This window comes from Mugil cephalus, chromosome 15, assembly GCF_022458985.1.
Source record: "Mugil cephalus isolate CIBA_MC_2020 chromosome 15, CIBA_Mcephalus_1.1, whole genome shotgun sequence".
Lineage (NCBI taxonomy): Eukaryota > Metazoa > Chordata > Actinopteri > Mugiliformes > Mugilidae > Mugil > Mugil cephalus.
Window position 1 is genome coordinate 8109422 of NC_061784.1, and position 19121 is coordinate 8128542.

The 19121-nt window shown below is 42.7% G+C and overlaps 2 protein-coding genes across 4 annotated transcripts; one reads left to right on the forward strand and one right to left on the reverse strand.

The window, feature by feature from the left end:
- The first annotated feature begins 469 nt into the window (after positions 1-469).
- Positions 470-7856, forward strand: slc37a4b (solute carrier family 37 member 4b). 2 transcript variants are annotated; one of them, XM_047606691.1, is made up of 10 exons: positions 470-628; positions 1460-1928; positions 2875-3107; positions 4234-4480; positions 5778-5930; positions 6016-6101; positions 6183-6296; positions 6377-6442; positions 6522-6660; positions 6760-7856. In XM_047606691.1, the coding sequence occupies exons 2-10, from the start codon at positions 1781-1783 to the stop codon at positions 6924-6926; spliced, it is 1353 nt and encodes a 450-aa protein (XP_047462647.1). In that variant the 5' UTR covers positions 470-628; positions 1460-1780; the 3' UTR covers positions 6927-7856. The 2 variants fall into 2 exon arrangements, with proteins under 2 accessions (XP_047462647.1, XP_047462646.1); XM_047606690.1 differs by lacking the exon at positions 470-628 and adding an exon at positions 700-1330.
- A 1505-nt stretch (positions 7857-9361) lies between these two features.
- si:ch73-1a9.3 (non-histone chromosomal protein HMG-like) lies at positions 9362-12638 on the reverse strand. Of its 2 annotated transcripts, none has more exons than XM_047606694.1 (6): positions 12437-12638; positions 10957-10986; positions 10762-10791; positions 10622-10663; positions 10424-10531; positions 9362-10340 (listed from the first exon to the last, which is right to left on the reverse strand). In XM_047606694.1, the coding sequence occupies exons 1-6, from the start codon at positions 12452-12454 to the stop codon at positions 10293-10295; spliced, it is 276 nt and encodes a 91-aa protein (XP_047462650.1). In that variant the 5' UTR covers positions 12455-12638; the 3' UTR covers positions 9362-10292. The 2 variants fall into 2 exon arrangements, with proteins under 2 accessions (XP_047462650.1, XP_047462649.1); XM_047606693.1 differs by having other exon boundaries at positions 10424-10534; positions 12437-12637.
- Between the last annotated feature and the right edge of the window lie 6483 nt (positions 12639-19121).

Here is a 19121-nt window from a genome sequence, read left to right on the forward strand (position 1 = left end):
AAATTCTACACAAACAAGCCTTGAAGGGGCCAACGAGTAATCTAACTGTATTTAAATTACAGTAATAAGACATTTTTAAAGCTGGATGAGTACATCTACTTTTCACTTTCAATCATTAGCACATAATATGCTACTTCTGTACTTTACCAAAGAAAGAGTTTGAATGCAGTACTTGTACTGGAGTATATTAATGGGAGATTCTGCAGGAATGCGTCTCCAACCTTCAACCTTCAGCCGACAGAAGAGGGCAGCAGTGAGCGATGTGAGCCTTTTGGGTGACAGTTTATAGCAGTGATAGAGGTCACTGTATTAATCCGCCTGGCCTGCAGGATCATGACGGGTATGAGCATGATGAGGACCGATCATTTAAATGCGCATGTTTCTTCTTAACGTAGAGAATCGTTTTTCTATTCGTCTGCACTTCTGTCAGATGCATGGTATAGAACAACAACACATCACAGTTTTTTTTTTTTTTTTTTTTTTCGCCACGGTGGCTCAGTCAGTGCCCCCCGCCATCCCTTTCCTCTCCATTCCCGTTCCGCGCGGACGCGCTCAATGAGCTGCAGGTTCATGAACGCGCGTCGTCCTTCTGCGCGGATGGGATCAACGAGGGCGACGCGAATGAAAGGTAACCGGCTTTACATGCGTTTCCACGCAGCGTGCTGCAGCGACATGGCCCACTGCCGCTTCAGAGGACACAGAGCGATTGGCGCGTCTCGCTTTGCGTCGGGGTTTAGCGAAATGTAGGCCTGGTGGGCAGCCGAACACACGGACTTGCCCCGCGAATCAGTTCGCCACCAGAAACTCTGGTTATTTAGCAGGAACGTCGGCAAGATTTCTCCTGACTGGGGAGTGAAACTGCGCGCTGAGGTTTGGTAGTTCGCTGCAGGCGCTTCGGCGAGCCACGTTTAATGAGTTCAACTGTTTCCATGGAGCACGGGGTGCCTGCCATTTAAATCTGATAGCTCACGAACATGGCGCAAAAGAGTCACGGCTAGAAATGATTTATATCTGCCATTTATACTCCTAAAAAATGTCTACAACCAGGTCAGTCTCCTAGGTGTTCAAGTTCCCTGACATGTGATATTTTCAGCGCTGCTGACTGGAGCCCTCCAAGTTAAAGAGTCAACTCTGACATTTATATGACAGCCTGCAAGACATGAGACACAGACCAGGCTGAGCTGCTGGTCCAGCCTGTCACTTTATCCTCAACCTGCAGCTGCTAGTGTATGAAGGTCTGTGAATAACAAGGCAGCTGGCCTGACGGACTGTCAATGCTTCACTACACCACGTCAGGAAAAAACTACTCCAAATCTCCACCGATTCCAGCGTAATGTCATCAAACGATTACACATCTGCCGGTGTTTTTGTTTCAAGAAGTATTAACTATCTGCAGTCCTGAAACAGTTTTAACTGCTTCTGCCTTAAACAGTGCGTGTTATTGTGTTCTTATTTTCAGGCCGGTGTGACGACTCCTTCCCCTCAACTCGCTCCTACAAGCAGCAGCCTCACAGATAGACAAAGCTACCAGCCCGCAAGAAGTTTTGCCGCAAAGAGTCCTTCTCCTCATGGAAAATACCTCCTCCGTGCAGCCCGGCCCATGCTACACCTTGTTTCATATCACCCACAGCAAACAACCTCTCGATAGTGTCCGCTTTGCACTGGCTGTAATCTAGATGTCAGAGGACCAAAATACAGGAACCCGCTGAAGAAAAGACTTTGGAGGAACTTTTCTTAATTTTTTTCGTTCTGAGAAGTGTTTGTTAAATCGACCGCAACAATGGGGGCCACAGGCTATGCCTACTACCGCGTCGCCATCTTCGTCTGCATGTTCATCGGCTACTCGCTGTATTTCTTTAACAGGAAGACCTTCTCCTTTGTCATGCCCTCCGTGATGGAGGAGATAGAGCTGGACAAAGATGACTTAGGTGAGGCAAATGCTTGAACGTGCGTGTTTCCTGTTCTTTTTTTGGGCCTGGTTTAAGAAAAGCTTCTTGAAGCGGTAATTACGTCCATAATAAGTCTATTGTTTGTGAAAAGGATTGTGCCTAAATCTGTCTTATTGTGCTCGCCTGATCTGTTACTGAGCTCAGATATTGAACAGTGATATTGTTGGATTGACCCTTTCCTCCTCTGGTTGCACATTGGGTGTATTGTCTAACCTGCCTTATTGCTATATTGGTTCAGCATTACTGCTATGCCCAACACATTTTTTCCTGAGTATAGAGTTGCTAATAGCTCAGGAGCAATGAACAGCCAAGGGAGGTCTTGGACACGGTCCATCTGTAATACAACTCAAGAAACGACTGCAGCCTTGCTAGGGGTCGGGGTCTACACTAACACAATGGTGCTTTAAGCAAAAGTCGGCATGCTAACATACTCATTGTCAAAGAGGTTTATGTTGTCATTTCAACCACGCAGTCAGTAGTGAGATGAGAGGATGTTCCTCCAAGACCATGGAGCTACATGAAGACATGGGGCTAAGTACAATAGAAGGGACTGAGAAGCTTATGCAAACAATACAAAACAGTGTGAACAGTACTGAATATTAACATGCTGATGTCCATAAGAGTTTGGTTTAGTGAGTGGCCATGCTAACATTAGCGCATTACCAAACTCACTGGTTTGGTCATAACGTTTAAAGACTTTAATATTTAACACAGGAGGATAAAAGATGTGCAAAAAAGACGTGCATGCCTGTACACTCAAATGTTGGCCATATAACAGCAAACAGCTTTTTTTTTGCTTTACATTATAATGAACCAGTTTATGTGTGTCAGAAGTTGAAATTGTTATTGACTTTCATTGGTTGGGATGTATGAAAGTCTTCTAGTGCAGTTTCCGTTGGCTTTAACCTCCATTGTCTCCATGCAGGTCTGATCACCAGCAGCCAGACCATGGCGTACGCAATCAGCAAGTTCATCAGTGGCGTGCTGTCCGATCAGATCAGCGCCCGCTGGCTTTTTTCCATCGGCCTCTTCTTGGTAGGGGGCATCAATGTCGTCTTCTCCTGGTCCTCGTCGGTCTCCATGTTCTCCCTGCTCTGGTTCATCAACGGCCTGGGACAAGGCTGTGGCTGGCCCCCATGTGGGAAGGTGCTGCGCAAGGTACTATCAACCTTTCTGCAATACAGACCCTTATCTCAGTGGAACTGCAATGTTCTCAACATGTTGATTGCAGTTATTCTGGGCGCCCAGTGAAAGGGTGTAACACGCTGGGTTTGCTCACTGAAAACGTGCACCTGTTGGTTGGATGTTTTTAGAGGAATTCTGTTCCTTGCTGTGAGACGGCGACGAGCAGGTCAGTTGTGAGAAGATGTCAGCCAGCTGTATGAGACACTGATTGACCGAGGCAAGAGTAGTGATGTTGGCTATGGGAATGGTTTAAAGGCTTGCACAATAATCTGTAAGGCCTTTTATATAAATAGCTTTAGGGAATTGCTTTAAATAAATTACTGGCTAATTGAGGTAGATGGAGTAAATGGTCTGCGTAGTAGGCTTTCAACGTCTTTATCGTTGAGCAAATCCAAATGCATTCTGCTCTCAGACTCAACCTAAGACTTGTAAGAAGCTGCCTTAAAATTAGCAGTGTTAAAAAGCTGGGTAATAAATAGGCTTTGGCATGTGTTCAGCGTGTGGTAGAGGATCAGATTACAGGAGAATGTATTTATAGAAGGTCCTCAGCAGATCTTTCCAAAAGAATAGTAACTTTGACCAAAGGTGTTTTCCTTGTCCGGTGAGAGCAATCATCTTTAATAGCTCCAAGTCTGTTCCACAGTTGAGTTAACATCCACACACTTTGGATTAACACGGTGTTAAATCACCCTGTGGTTACCCAGTGGATTCTCAAATGACTGGTTACTGTGGATAGACAGTATGAGGAATGTTTATGGCCGCCTTAGCTGGATTACATCATAAGTGCATGCGGCTCTGATGCCATTTCTCCAGAACCTGTAAAATAACGGAAGAATGTCTGAACATGGCACCGCTTTTTAAAGAGAACGTGCTATAAATGTGAAGTCAGTGATCACCGCCTCAACCTTTTGAATGTTGTGCCACGTTTTCCTCACATCTACCTTAAAGATAATGGAAACATCAACATGTTTTTACTATAAATGTGGTATTTATTAACCTGTATGTGAATAGGAATATAGATCTGCATTCTGATTCAGACTGGATTGTAGGATTTTAGAAAAGTTGCCTGATCTTTTCTCCTGTGTTTCCTTTCCATCAGTGGTATGAGCCCTCACAGTTTGGAACGTGGTGGTCTGTGCTGTCCTGCAGCATGAACCTGGCTGGGAGTCTGGGTCCGCTCTTGGTCACTGTGCTGCTGCAGTACTACGACTGGAGGACCATCCTGACCATGTCAGGCATCTTCTGTGCTTCCTTCTCTTTGGTTTGTCTGGTGTTCGTGAAAAATGAGCCGAAGGACGTGGGCCTGCCCAGTATCGAGGCTGCAGCCAAGAAGGGGGTGAAGGGAGGTGAGCGAATCAACAAGTCACTCGCAGTTTGTGCTTCTGCATTAGTTGACACAGTGGCTCCCACATTAACGCAGACCCCTACACAGAGCCTCGCTCCGAAGCAGGCCTGCACCTCCTCAACACATATTTAGGAGTTACGCAGCGATGTAATTAATGTAACAATAAGTGATTTATCACAATGTGAAGGGCGCATATGTTTGCAATCACCCTGCAGTGACAGTAGGGGAATTTCAGTAACCAACAACAAGCACAGCTTCTAATTACTATTGTTGAGCCAAGTTTTTTTCCTTTTCTAAGAGAATCTCTTCCTCTCTTCCACACTTATCAGAGTTGATCCTGGCAATTTTAAAAGGATCAGATTGGTACTTGATTTGAGCAAAACCAGATCTGATGTAGTTATTTGTTTTAGCTTAGCCATAAACTAAAACTATGACCCTGTAGCGCCAAATGCCTAGCATCAAAGCTGTCCAAAGAACAAAAAAGAAGAACAACAGCAACAAGCACTGTGTTGAATGAACAGCGCATTTCTGTAGTAGAGAACACAGGTTTTCCGCCGTCTGGAGCCAAAGGGCAAACCTCTCGCCACTACATGAACTTTGACAGCCCAATTTATTGTACTTAATCCAGTTGCACACATGATTTAGGACAATGCGAGGAAGACAAGAAAAGACTTAATGAATCTCCAGAGCAGGAAATTTTGTTTATTTAAGGAACCTGTGTCAGAGCAAATTTCACTTCAACTTAATTAATCCTTTAGGAAAGAAAAGATAAGGTTGGCACCTGTGTGCAACGTGCCATTTTTAATAACAGTTTACGTGTACAAGTTTGAATAAACATCTTGATTAAAAGTACGTCTCTTTGTTTCTAAATGATAAAATGATTCATTTATGTAGTTTGGTTTAGGGGTCGGACAGCGGGGTGGATAAAAGATGTGGACGAACGGTTGCTCTTGGAAGCAAGCTGGGCATAGTGACAGCCTGAAGACAACAATGACAATTTGCTGCACAAACAACTTTAAGAGTTATTCGTACCATTCCTAGTGATGAGGCATTTTAAAGACGCTTCATACAAAGCCTTTGCCCAAATCTGCTTATTGTCACCAGAACATGGCACCGCCTTTCATTATTTACAGTACAACCAGTATCACCAAAGGACTGCAGGATACTCTCTGCAGATGTAATTTTACAGATTGGACTCTGATGGAGCTTAGATGGCAGCATCATGTGGTGCACATGATGATGAAGATGTAATTATACTGTATACATGGCCAATCTCTTGCTGTGTCTCTTCTCTCCAGGGAACAGTGAGAGCACCCTGAGCGAGTTCCTGCTCTCTCCTTTCTTGTGGGTGCTCTCTCTGGGTTACTTGGTGGTGTTTGGGGTGAAGACGGCAGCCACCGACTGGGGACAGCTGTTCCTCATGCAGGAGAAAGGACAGACCGCTCTCATGGGTACGCACTTCAGTCAGCGCCTCTCGCTTGGTTTTCATGTAATGTGCTGTATTCTGGGTGCTGACATCCGCTGTGTTGATAACAGGCAGCACCTACATGAGTGCCTTGGAGGTGGGAGGTTTTGTGGGCAGCCTTGCGTCAGGCTTAATCTCAGACAGATCTGTAGCCCGGGTGAGTAACAAAAACGACAGGGCCTATCTATTCAACTGTTCAGTTTCAGCGTTTTAAAACCCTCTCTTTGCCTCTCTCCAGCAAGGTTTGGGCACGCATGGCAACCCTCGCCATGGCCTGCTCATTGTCATGATGGCGGGCATGTACGTGTCCATGTACCTCTTCAGAGTGACCATCACACCTGAAATCCCACAGGTACGTTGACAATTTCCTCTCATCATTGTGGAAATGTTGCTAGAAATGAAAATGTTATAAGAGGCCCTGTCTTTTCTCAGGAGGCTCCTCTTTGGGTCCAAGTCATTCATCCTGTGTCTGTCCTCATTGGCGTGTCAGAAAAAGAGGTACACCATTTCAGAAAAGCTTTATGCAGTACACAGTCGGATTTAAGAAGACTTCAGATTTTCTGCTGGTCTTTCACAGATTTGGATCCTCTTCCTCGGTGCTATGTTTGGATTTTCTTCTTACGGACCAATTGCCTTGTTTGGAGTGATAGCCAGTGAAAGTGCCCCTTCAAACTTCTGTGGAACCTCTCATGCTGTTGTGGCTCTGATGGCTAATGGTAAGCTGCAGGTTCACACAACAACCCCAAAAAAAACAACTTGTGTTTTTTAGTGTTGTTGCTTCCCTTGTAACTAAACACACTCTCTGTTTGTCACAGTGGGGGCTTTTATGGCAGGGCTTCCCTTCAGTACTATTGCCAAACAGCACAGCTGGGACATGGCATTCTGGGTAGCTGAGGTGTTAATGGCGGTCGCCACCGTTGGGTTCTTCCTTGTGCGCAACATGCGCACCAAAATGGGACGGATCGCAGAGAAACTGGACTAATGTCTCGTCTTGGAATGAACCAAGGTTCAGTGCCCTGTTATGTGACTGGTATTCTTCCTAATGCAGGATACTGTACATAAATACATCTCCAGTTTGACCAAACAAGACCACTGTCAAACACAGACTAATATGAAAAAATTAATTGAGTTCATTTAGTTACTCAGGGTGAGTGTAGATAATTACACAATTATACAATGAAATAGTCACATGTAGATTCTGTTTAGTTTATTCGGATTCCCATTAGCTGTTACCTTAGCCAACAGCTATTCCTCCTGGGTTCCACACACAATAAAAATACATGCACAAACATGCAGTAGATCATAACCACAGCCTCATATTTTCATGCTTCCACTGAATGAAACCGTGTTGTCCCTGTAAACACTTTCTATTAATGAAAACACACAAACCAGAATGTGGGTGGATTTTCTTGAGATAAATTGTACGTGCTGATTACAGCACACCCTGCCTTCAGTGGAGGTGAGTTACAGTATATTTAACTTAATGAATGTCGACCGAGGGCTCTGTACGTTCTGCACTACTTGTCCGGGTATTTGCACAAACTTGTAACCCTATTACCATGAGTATTTGTAAAAATGTAACAGGTTCATCGTTTCACTGACATGAGGTCATTAGAGAACATGTTATTTTTATACACCGTTGTAGACTAAATAACACAGAATAGCAGTTTGATGCAGTCTTTGCATTGTCAACTTTTCTGATCAGATGTTTTTAAGGATTAATGAATCTCAAACAGTTGCTGCATGACAGCTGATAATGTCACTGCCATTGTAGTTGTGTACAGCCGTTAAAGTGCTGGATTATACACTGTTAAATAACTCATCTCAAAAATCCGATATCTGTGTTCTACTAGATTTGTACATTGGACTTGAAAGCGTTCTAATAAATGAGAAATTCACTTAGTGTCTTTTATGTTGATCTGTAAAGTGTCTGTTGTGCCACATATCAAATGAGATGATGTCCAGAGCTATTTCTTTGCCTTTATGGTATCGCCACCCTGCTGCATTTATATGCAATCTATGTGTCGCTGGCCAAATGGGCCTCTCTGTGTGGATTTCATCCTGTGTCTGGGTGGTTTTTCTCCTTCTTCATCCCACAGTTCAGAGACCTGCCTGTAAGGTGAGCTTGCTATTCTAAATTTGGTGCATGTGAGTGTCAGGTTGTTTGTCTTTCTGTGTTAACCCTGTGATGGAAACCTGTCCAGGATGTACTACCCTGCCTCCTGCTTAATGTCGGCTGGGGTAGGTCCCAGGCTGGGATGAGCTTAAGTATCCAGTTGATTAAGTCAAAATGAGATAACCCTAATAAAAGATAAGTACATAATATTAAAAAATCAAGAGCATCTTCAAGCAGCAGTTTCCCTTTTCTCATTTTGTAAATGATAATCTATTGTATCAGATCATAATATCATAATAGGCAGTTCTCCAGAGTCATTTCCCAGTAATTTGTTCTGAGTTAGTTAGCTCTGAGCCCACCACAGAGAGATGCAATAAATCCGATTCATCCCAATAAACGTCATTAAAAAATTAAATTTTTTTGGGACAAAGAGCAGAAGAGGGTGGTTGTGATAGATGTGGTGATTGTATCAGAAAAAAGGAACATGAAAAGGTCGAGAAGTACCAAGGGTCGTAAGAGCAGCTGGAACAGATGAGGCTATTGTTGTCGCTGTAGTAGCGGGAGCACTCGGGGCAGTGATCCCCAAACTGGGAGGGTGGCTCCAACAGATCCCAGGAATAACACCTGTAGCCTCAGTCAGTGGTATTTTAGTCATTAGGCAGTGAGGTTGTCTGTTACACATTGAAATGCTGTGTGACACATAAAAGTTTCAGCTGCGTCGGATGAAGTTCAATCAGATTTTCCTTCTGTACATTCCTCTGCACTTCTCTCACATCGGAGCCAGTAGAGAGCGCGCTGCAGCAGCTGATTCAAAGATGTGTAAAGATGCGCAATATCAGTTTGTTTACGGTCACTGAGGAAACATGATTTTGGCAAAACTGGTGTAAAACTGTCACCACATGAGAAGGGTGCATGCTGAAAAAAAAAAAAAACAGCTGATAAAGCAGTGGTCGAATGTGCAGCTGTCCATGGTGCTGAAGCTGGGCTCATCAGCTTTTATTGGGACAGACCTGGTAAAATCATTATTTTAAGATTAAGGAAAAGTAGTAAACCATAAACTTGACATGTCGCTCTCTCACAAGTAAACATGCCATCTCCAGATGGATTAAGGGCTCTTTCATTTTCATCTGAAACACAATGGAATCAATTTTATAATCTGATCACTTACATGCACCACTACCACAACTAGATTTACAGTATTTGTCTAGTCAGGTGTGGTGGTTTTAGCTCTGATTTAATAGTTTCTACAGTGTTGTGTCAGAAACCGTAACAATTAAGTGACTTTTCAGAGTGAAACAGCATAACAACTACCAACTGGGTTTTATTGGTTTGTTGATAACAATCATCACACAGGTACATCTATAAACAATTAAAAAGAAACTGCACACTTGTACTTGATACAGATACCTAAAACCCACATGAATATTGCTACTGCTGGTATGCATTTGACATTTCAAATAAGAAGCCAGGTTTTAACGGTTACATACCTCATTAGCTTGGCTAAGAAAAAAAATTCCATTTGTATCATCCTTACAATGTACCTTTACGCACTGCATATAGAAAGATTGAAAACCTTTTTTCACAGCAGCTATACAAATTTATTGCAATGCTATCACAGAACAGAGACACAACCAATACACGCGATGCACAGTTTTGAAAGGGAGCGATCTGGTACTAGGGATTTTAGGTTTATTGATCAGATTTGTTAAGAAAACTGCATGAGTACAAGAGTTAACAAATAGGAACAAAGCTTACAAACATTCTAAAACACTGTTTTTCATTATAAACAATAAAACAATGAGTTGCCCTGTGACTTTTTCCATTCCCACCCCAGCACAGATTACAGACACTGTCCCTTATAAAGCATATGGAATGTAAGCCACGCAGGCAAGCTCTTCCGGTTGTTTCCCCAGCTCCTGTGAATGTCATGCTTGCGTGTTGACACGGTAACCTGCCCTGCGCCCTCCCCTCCTTCACATTTAAAACTGAAATAAAATCCACTGACAGTTACAACAATGACCGCAATTCATGGCGATGCAAAATTGTGGGATGTGATGAAATTCCCATCTCCAAATTGACTTCTTTTTTTTTTCTTTCATTAAAAAAAAGTGTTCTCTACAATCAGACTACTAAAAAACCTGTATTTAGAAAATAGTTGATAAAAATATTCCCCTGAATTGTACAAGAAAAGAGGTACAGGGAGCACTGGTAAAAGACATGACTTGAGAGATGTTATTCAGCTGCCTCATCTTTTTGATCGGCTACGTCTGTAGCGGGTGCCTGTAAGACAAAATTGAGCGTGTTGACGTTCTGCCAAGGAGATTAAATTTTTGTATGTAAACACGCGGCTTCACAAGTCTTACCTCATCCTCAGCTTTGGCTTCGCCATTCTCTGCAGGGGCCTCCGGTGCTTTCTCCTCAGGCTTGGCTTTCTCCACATCCTTAGCTTTCTTAGGCTTAGCAGGTGCCTTCTGCTAAAAGAAATATTATCCACATTACTCACAGTGATAATTAACAGTCGAACAACAATCTAATCTGAAGTAAACAAAACAACTTCCTACCTTTGGCTTAGGTTTGGGCTCTGCCTTTGCAGGGGCGGGCCTCTGTAGACGAGAAAATAATTGATGTCAGCACTGAGAATGCAGTGAACAGCAAGCATTTTTTTTTCTCCCTGAGACAGGCAGGTCTTCTATGTACTTACATCTTTCAACCTGAGAGATCTCCTCTTGGGCTGCAGAGAGTGAACAGACATGGAGATTATTTTTAACATTTGGCCTCAGACAGTGGCTCTGACTGATGGGATGTTACTGACCCCTGGTGGGTGTGCACACTGCTTAATTATTTTAACCCCCCCTCACAAAAAAACTAAACAAAAAACAAACAGATTAATCCTTACCGCTGAGTCTCCTCCTGCTGCTGCTCCTGCCTGTAAGGTAAAAAATAATAATCAAGTTAGGGAAGTGTCTGGACTCTGATATACAGGGGTTAATGGTGGTGGTAGTGGGCAGGGGATTTAAGTATTAGTATTAGTTATGTAACTCAAAAGTGGGTGTTACCTTACAGAATACTAGCCCATGGATACACACACAGCTTCATATATTATTTAAATGGGAGCCAGCATTTTGATTGGTTGATTTCATTGTGATATGCTACGTCCATCACATGTTGCTAGGTAAACAAAGGTAAAGAAAAAATAAGAATAACATATGCTGGACTACTAAAGTCGGGGTCTGATATAACAGGATGATGTAGTTAAACAGCAGCAGCATGTGGCGCTGTGCTCTCCCCCCTGCTCCTGTTAGTGATTTGCCTACTGTATAACACCGGCGAAGGAGGGGGCGGACTCCGCCTCTTCGCGAGGCATCCATTCATTGGTAATAAATGGGATTGCCAGTGTCCGGAGAAAACCGAGCTGCATAGTCAAGCGTTCCCGCCATTAATTTGAAAAAGAGTCACTCCGAGATGCTCAGCGGCTCCGTCTGATGATAGCAGCCAGGCAGCAGAATCTACTAGAACCCCCCCAGCAACAGGAGCTGCGCCGGCTGCTGACGGAGGCTCGCCATTGCATAACCTACAACTGGCCTGAGCCCACGGTACAGACACAGACACCGAGCTGGCACGACGGACGGACGCCTTCCAAGAGACGTTTTCGCCGAGGAAAATAAACACTCTCGCGCACGATCACGCACACACACACGCATACGTGCGCGCGCGCTCATGCTAGTTTTGCGATAGGATGACGTATATTAAAGCATATTAAAAGTGTTCTTCAATAAAGAGGGAAAACGGCACGGGCAAGACACGGTTTCCACGCAGACCAACAACAACAGCGACATGACAGCCAACTCCCACCGAGCAGTGTTATCACAGTGTTCAAGGTTTTTAGTGTCGCTCTCGTTTTCTCTCGGAGAAACTTCAGCATGCAGCGTGACGTTCCCCCCCTTCGAAAACAATCAATATGCCGCCAACTTTCTCTGCAGAAACGCTTTCTATTGACACTCGGACCGACTACTTCTTCGTCGGACGCTGGAAATGAACGTATTTTAATGCGAACAAGCGTGGCTGTGCATGTCACCATTATGCCGTAAAAAAAAAAGAAAACCCCGGCACACGGAAAACCTCCGGGCATAAAAGATAATCACTGCGCGAAATAGGAACAGCAAGAATCGACCACTTCACAAAATCAAAACAGACACTACATGGTCACTAAACTCTTGGCTGCAAGGCACAGCGTGGCCGACATTCATTTTGGTAAACACAAAACTGGTATTTGTAGCAACAACAACTCTGACCGCAAGCTGTAAAAAGCCCATTTCATAAATTGTCGGTTATAAATACTGTATCACTAAATGCATGAAAGATATCGGTCTACTCACTTTGCTCCTTTTAGGCATGGTTGGTTTGTATGGGGTGCTTTTTATATATATAAAAAAAGAAAACCAGCTGAATGTTACAGGATACAGGAGAAAATACAGTGGTATATTGTGGATAAAGCTGTGCCCGTACAGTCTAATACAGCGCAGCGTTAATGTTCCATTGGAAGAAAAACTAGCTCAAACCGGATTGGATTCTCCCCCTCCCTCCCTATTCAAACCGTTATGGTTCCTGCCTGGTGCGCCCCGCCCCCGCTGCGCGCTGATTGGACAACACGGTGGTCAGTAACACGATTTCAAATCTGGGCTCCTACCTGTGTGGATACGTCACACGTCAGTCAACAAAAATGGCGAGCTATTTGTCTTTCTCTGCAGCCATCTGCTACAACGAGACGAAATTGTCATTAAAGCTGCCTTCCACCTTGCCTGGAAATGCTTTTGTTTCCCCCATTCATCCCTGCAACCTTATACCGTGGCATATCTGAATTTTGCATGTGCATGCGCCTGAATCCACACACACTGAATAGCGAATAACGCGTATGTGGCATAAGTTTTTTTTTTTTCTGCAGAAGATTTCTGAGAGGGGTGTGTGCTCCTCTGGCCAAGTCTTTGTAATTTCGCTCGGGAAAATGGCGACAGGATGCATGTGTGCACAGTTCCTTTCGTTCGTGTGCTCTTGTGCAACCTCCTCCGTGTGCAGCCTCCGTCCGCTTGCTCCATCGCGTGCGTGCAGTCCAAACATGACTTCAGTGGAAACAAGTGCGGCGGCTCTGTGCTGAAGTCATTTCACACTTTTCAACGCGGACACATTCATTCATTTGTCCCAAGTGAATCACTCAGCCTCTCAGTTCTCCACTGCCCCGTGTAAACTAGTCCACATGAGTAGGCCTGCAGCTCAGATCGCAAATAATAAACTCTGCTTAATTGCATGTCTCATTCCGTAGTTAATACAGGAGAAAAATAAACAGTTTGCTTCCCTTACACACACTAAACTTATTAATAATTGAGAATTATTTTTTATTTATTTAGATACAAGAGGCAGAGAATAAATTAAAGAATAAATTAAGAATAAGCATGCCTCCTGTTGGGTACGTCTTATATTATGAACCCAAGTCAGAACCTCATATTGTTCAGCTCTTTTTAGACTTCATTATAAAAAACAATATAATGCCGTAGTGCACAAAAACAATACAATATAATATAATAGAATGAATATTGGCATTGTATATCTGCAACCAAACTGAAAATGCAGACATTTACAGTGCAAACCTGCAAGACTATAACATAAAGGAATGGAATAAATAAATGAATAAATAAGAATCTAAAATGCACAGGACGTATCATTTTTAAGTTGGACTTACAGGTGCAGCATGTGCAGTACAAATCCAAATGAAATAAATGAAAAATCCCGTGTAATAATCCAAGACAATGCTGTATGGTAAAGTGCAGAATAGGATAGAAACAGATTCTGAAAACCTAATTTGTCCCCGGTTAAACAACACACACTAACATAAATAAATAAAAAAAAATAAAAAAATACACAATACACAAAAACCTGCTATAAATGTTTGCAACTTTTCAAATCATCCATAGAGAATGAAAAAATTATGGTATGAATAAAGTGAATGAGTAAATAAAGTGCACAAAGGGTAACTGTTATAGGGATTATGCATTTAAATATTATTGCAGAGGTAGTATGAATAATAAAAAAATAATAAATAACTCAGTCAGGACCATGTGGGCCTTGTCACTTCTTTTCTCTGCCACTGCTGGTGTAAACATTAAATTCGCAGGTTAGATTCACAGTGAGGTGCCATTTCCTGGATGAATTTGGCGGCAGTTTGAGAACTCAGCAAATTAGATTTTGAAGTAACCTTTCCTTTCAGCCCACGCCACACCTCACCGCTAACAAATGCTAGAATACACACCAGTCAGTCCTCCTTTTACCAGTTACGCGACGGTCTGATTTGAAAGTGAGGCAGCAATTAATCGGTTTAACATCAGAGCCGGTGTCAAAACCAGAAGTGCTTTCATTCGATATGTGTTGTAATATACTGTCCGAGATAGATGCAGCATGTTTAGACTTTAGGTTGTTGGTGGGTTTTACAGGATCCCAAGAGAGAAACGCTGTCTCATTTTCCATGCACTACTGCTGCATGCGCGACTTAATCACAATAAAGTTTGATCTGATTTGTTTGCAGCAGAGACAACCTTTTGACAGCTTCATTCACCAAGTGTGGTCAAACTGAAATGTTTCTGCACTCCCCGTAGGCACAGCGGTGATAGCAATTACTCCAGGTCACGTATTGTTAGTATTATGGTAATTGCTTCAGAAGTTTGCTTTTGCTTCAGCACAAAGACAGGGTGGGTGGTGCATAAATTAGCGGAATCACTAGTTGTCACTCAAAACAATGAGCTTCATTCAAACATCAAAGTTTTGTGTCAGGAGCTTCTCCCGTAGTAAATGTGTAAACACTGACGACATCAGCCAGTTCTGCAGGTTTCTAATTTACATGTTTACTACTTGACTTCGGAGACATGGCAACATTAAATGTTCATTAAGGAAGGTGAATGTGCTATTTGGGGGCAGTTCATTAAAAAACTAATTAAACACAATCTTCTATATGATGTTTTGAAGGCTGAGTTCACTATACAACATACATGTCCCTATTTGAATAGTATTAAAAAAACAACAAAAGCAGTACTGAAAGCTCATAATAAATGGTGCTTTTCATATACATTATTTTGCTTCTTATTCTTAAATTAGATTGTTCTGTGTATTGTTCCCAAAACATGTTGCTCCCTACAAAGAATTGAATAATTTACCATTTGCTATTTAATAAAAAATAAAGGATCGTGTGACATACACCACCCTATGAGTACAGCTGCTGTACTGCAAATGTCTCTGGATTCTTTCTCTGCAGAGCAGCAGCCTGTTGATCGACTGTGTGCTCAGAGCAACATGGCGTCTGCTTTACAGCAAGGTCTGTTTGCATTTAGCAGTTGCCAAATTCAAAATGGAGGAGCAGAGTGCAACAAGCTGAAGATACTGTAGCTAAAATACCAGAAGCCTCCATTTTGTATGACTCAAGGGGCTCTTCCACCACTGGACTCAACTGAACTGCAACTTGCAAAGCAGCAGTAGCGGCTCTGTCCCGCCTCGAACAACTGGCTCTGGAAGACATGATGCTCAACCTGTTGTAAAAGAATGTCCTGCAGCTCTATATATACATGGCAGAGGTAAAGGAAAAAATGAAGGAAAGGCAGGGGGAGGGGTGAAGGCGTTAGGTAGGTCTCGGATAACAATGCTCTTGTTTGTGTTGAGCGTCGAGGATCCATTCCGTCAAAACTACTGCCTGCTGCTGTCCTTTCCCTCCTTTTCCCTAACCCCTTTCCTTTCTTACTAGTTGAACTGTCCCAAAACTGGGAGGGCACCCCGTCACGGGCCACAGCGGAGACAACTGTTAATGCAATGTTTTAAAAGACGACATGTCTTATCTCTGATCTCTCTGATGGAATTAGTAATGCAAAGCAAACTCTCCGATCTTTGTTTTTTAGGCACAAGTAGCTGTTAGATTTAAAGAAAGAACAAATACAGTTCTCAGAGGTAACTGACACAGTCCTTGGCATAATCCTCAGGTGAGGGTGACAGGATGAACGTAAAGGTGACCTTTTCCAAAGCCTCTTTGACGGAGGGCCCCTTGAACATTTATGTTCTTCACTGTAACTCTTTTTCATTTGCGCTAGTTGCCAGTTGGGCCCGTCATAAAAGAGAGAGCCTAAAGTTGTGCTCAAACACATTTTAATTAGTCTCCGCTGCTCCCCAGTAAAAGTGCGCGTGCATGTGGTGTATTCTGCAGGCACTTATGGAGGTGACAGCGATGACTGTGAATGGATCAGGTGGACCTAAGGAAAAGCTGAGTCTCCCTCTCCCTCTTACTAAGTGGATTTCTCCCATGCAGCGAATGGTAGCCTTCCCATATGGAGCACAGTGTAAAGCCAGCTTACACCAGTTTGTGCGAGAGGGGCTCCAGCACCAGCAAGAGTTCACAGCAGGAGTCCACAAGGACATTAGGGATGGACATTACTGTCCACAAAAAAATGGCATCTGCATGGGCCTTTATTGCAACCACATGCCTTTCTATTAAAATATTCATGAATGCCATTTAAATTTAATTCCTTTCCTGCAGAATTACCAATTTCTTTAATGATTATGTACATGCATTTATTAATAAACTTAAAAATATCCTATTAGATAACATGCAAAATAATATAAAATGACTTGTATATTTCTTATAAATAATATGGGGTTTTATTTGTCCACTCAGCAGTCAAAGGAATGTGTTGCCGTGTAAGCATGGGAGTGCCCATGACCTGTCTTTAACACGGCAATTTAGAGAGGGCGGAGGCTTGCCCCAGTGGCAACATGGCTTAATAAGCTCAGTAACAATAGACCTTAGTCGGCTTTAACCATTGATTAGCCGAGAGCTGACACAACAAAAACAAATCCCACAATGGTGATTAATGCACATTGTTAAGGTGTGTCTTTTTTTGTTGGGAAAATGCTGCGTTGTGTGTCGCATCACGTTTGTTCTCGCAGATGAGGGGGCAATTGAAATCTGTGGCCGAAACCGGCGAAGTGAGACAAAAGGCTGGTTAAGTCATGGCATCAGCGAGCGTGTGTGATACGCTGTGACTGATGATCCCTGAGACGGGGGCTCTGGTGGCAGAAGAGGCCCCTCAATTACTTCCATCGCAGGCCATATGCAGGGGGATCAGAGGACCGCTATTGCCGACCCTCCCCCACCATCTACTTCCTGTTTTTCATGGTTGTCTGCTTGCTTCTGCCTATACAATACCAGCTGTGTCTGGAGACATTCCAGCTTGTACTATACTGCCTCCCTAATAAAACAGTAACTGGGCCAGAGGAGCCTATAACCAGAACAGTGGAAAGGCAGATCTCATTGCCAGGTTCCCAGCTGCATCATATGAGATGTGCTAATCAGGAGTTAAGGCCTTTTCGGCAAGCTTTACGCTCAGTGGACAAATATTTAATCTTTGTTAACCAGGTTTCAAATATCAAGAAAGTCAGAAATCATGATATTAGGCTAACAATATCTATCTATGGTTTTTGTTCAGTGCTAAGTTTTGTTTAAAAAATAAGGGATACACTAAACAGAGTATTCTGAGGACCTATGAAATAGCAATTATTGCTCTTTAGACTGGAAAAAAAGTTTCAAATCCATCTCCAAAGAGTTCAGAAGCCACAAATCCACCAACAGACGGAGATGACTGTTACCCTCCGCAGGAGTGGCTGACCAACGAAAACAAGAGACATAATAATCTGAGAGGTCACAAAGGAACCCAGGAACTTCTAAGCCACTGAAGGCCTCTCTCACATTGGTTCACTGTCATGAGAGCAGGAGCATCATGGTGTGCACAGCAGAGTGGCAATAGCAGAGCCAATACGCTACAAAAATAACATTTCCGCTCATCTGCAGTTTTCTAAACAGCATGTGGACAAGCCGGAAGACGACTGGGAGGACAGATGAAACCAATATAGGACTGTTTGGTTTAAATGAGCGGTGTGATATTTGGAGACAAAACAACACTGCATTCCAGCATCAGAAACTCATGGTGTCTGCAAAATATTGAGGTGGTAACTTCCTTGTTTGTATAATAATGACTTGCCATCATTGATGGACCAGTAAAATCTGAATTACACCAGCGAATGGGAAAAGTAAATGTCCGGACATCTGTACGTGAGATGAATGTTAAGAGAAACCGCTGCATGGTGCGAAACCACAAGCAGGCGAGTTATTCTATAAAAGAGCAGTTAAAGAGGAGCAAAATGAATGTTGCCAGGCAAAGTCCTGATCTTAATCTAATAGTAATGTGGTGGAAAGACATGAAGCGAGCAGTTCATGTGACAAAACGCAACAACATCTGAGGACTGAAGTGGTCCTGTACTGAGGAATGGGATACAATTTATTCCAAGCCGCTGCAGACGACTGATCAGCAGCTACTGGGAACATTTAGTTGATGCTTTTGCTAATCTGTCCCGTCTAACTATAGGACTTGTGTGCAGGGGAGCGAATACTTTTGAATGGCACACTGTAAAGTAACATAAAGTTATTTTTTTATTTCTCTCTTCTCTGATGTTAGAGAGCATACAAAGTTTAGGTCATACCTGGACTTTGGAAACGTCTATAGGTAAAGTAGTACCACTGGTAGGCTGTTTGCAGCAGTGAAAGAAAAAAATCTAAGAAATAAAAGAAAGAGAAAATATGCAAATTAACTCTACGATGTTAAATAGCAACATGAAACATGAATGCACAGCAAATTAACACATAACTTGTTCATTCTCGTTTAGATTTATATCATTTACTTATTATTATTATTATGACAGGACAAAACATTTGAAAATGCATAATCACTTATCGGACAGATTTGAAAACGTTTCTTATAGTAGTGTATCGAAGTTGATGCATATTCTTTTACATGCTCTTAATATCTGATGTTTCAGTGAAAGATTTTTTTTTACGATTTTGGTAATGTAAGGAATATTAACCATAGAGTACTTTTTAAAAGGACATATTCAAAACTGATATCTTCGTTAGTTGTTGGCATAAGAGTTGCATAATCCTACAGTGACCTTTAGTGGTCAAAACAGAAAATGGCACTCAGG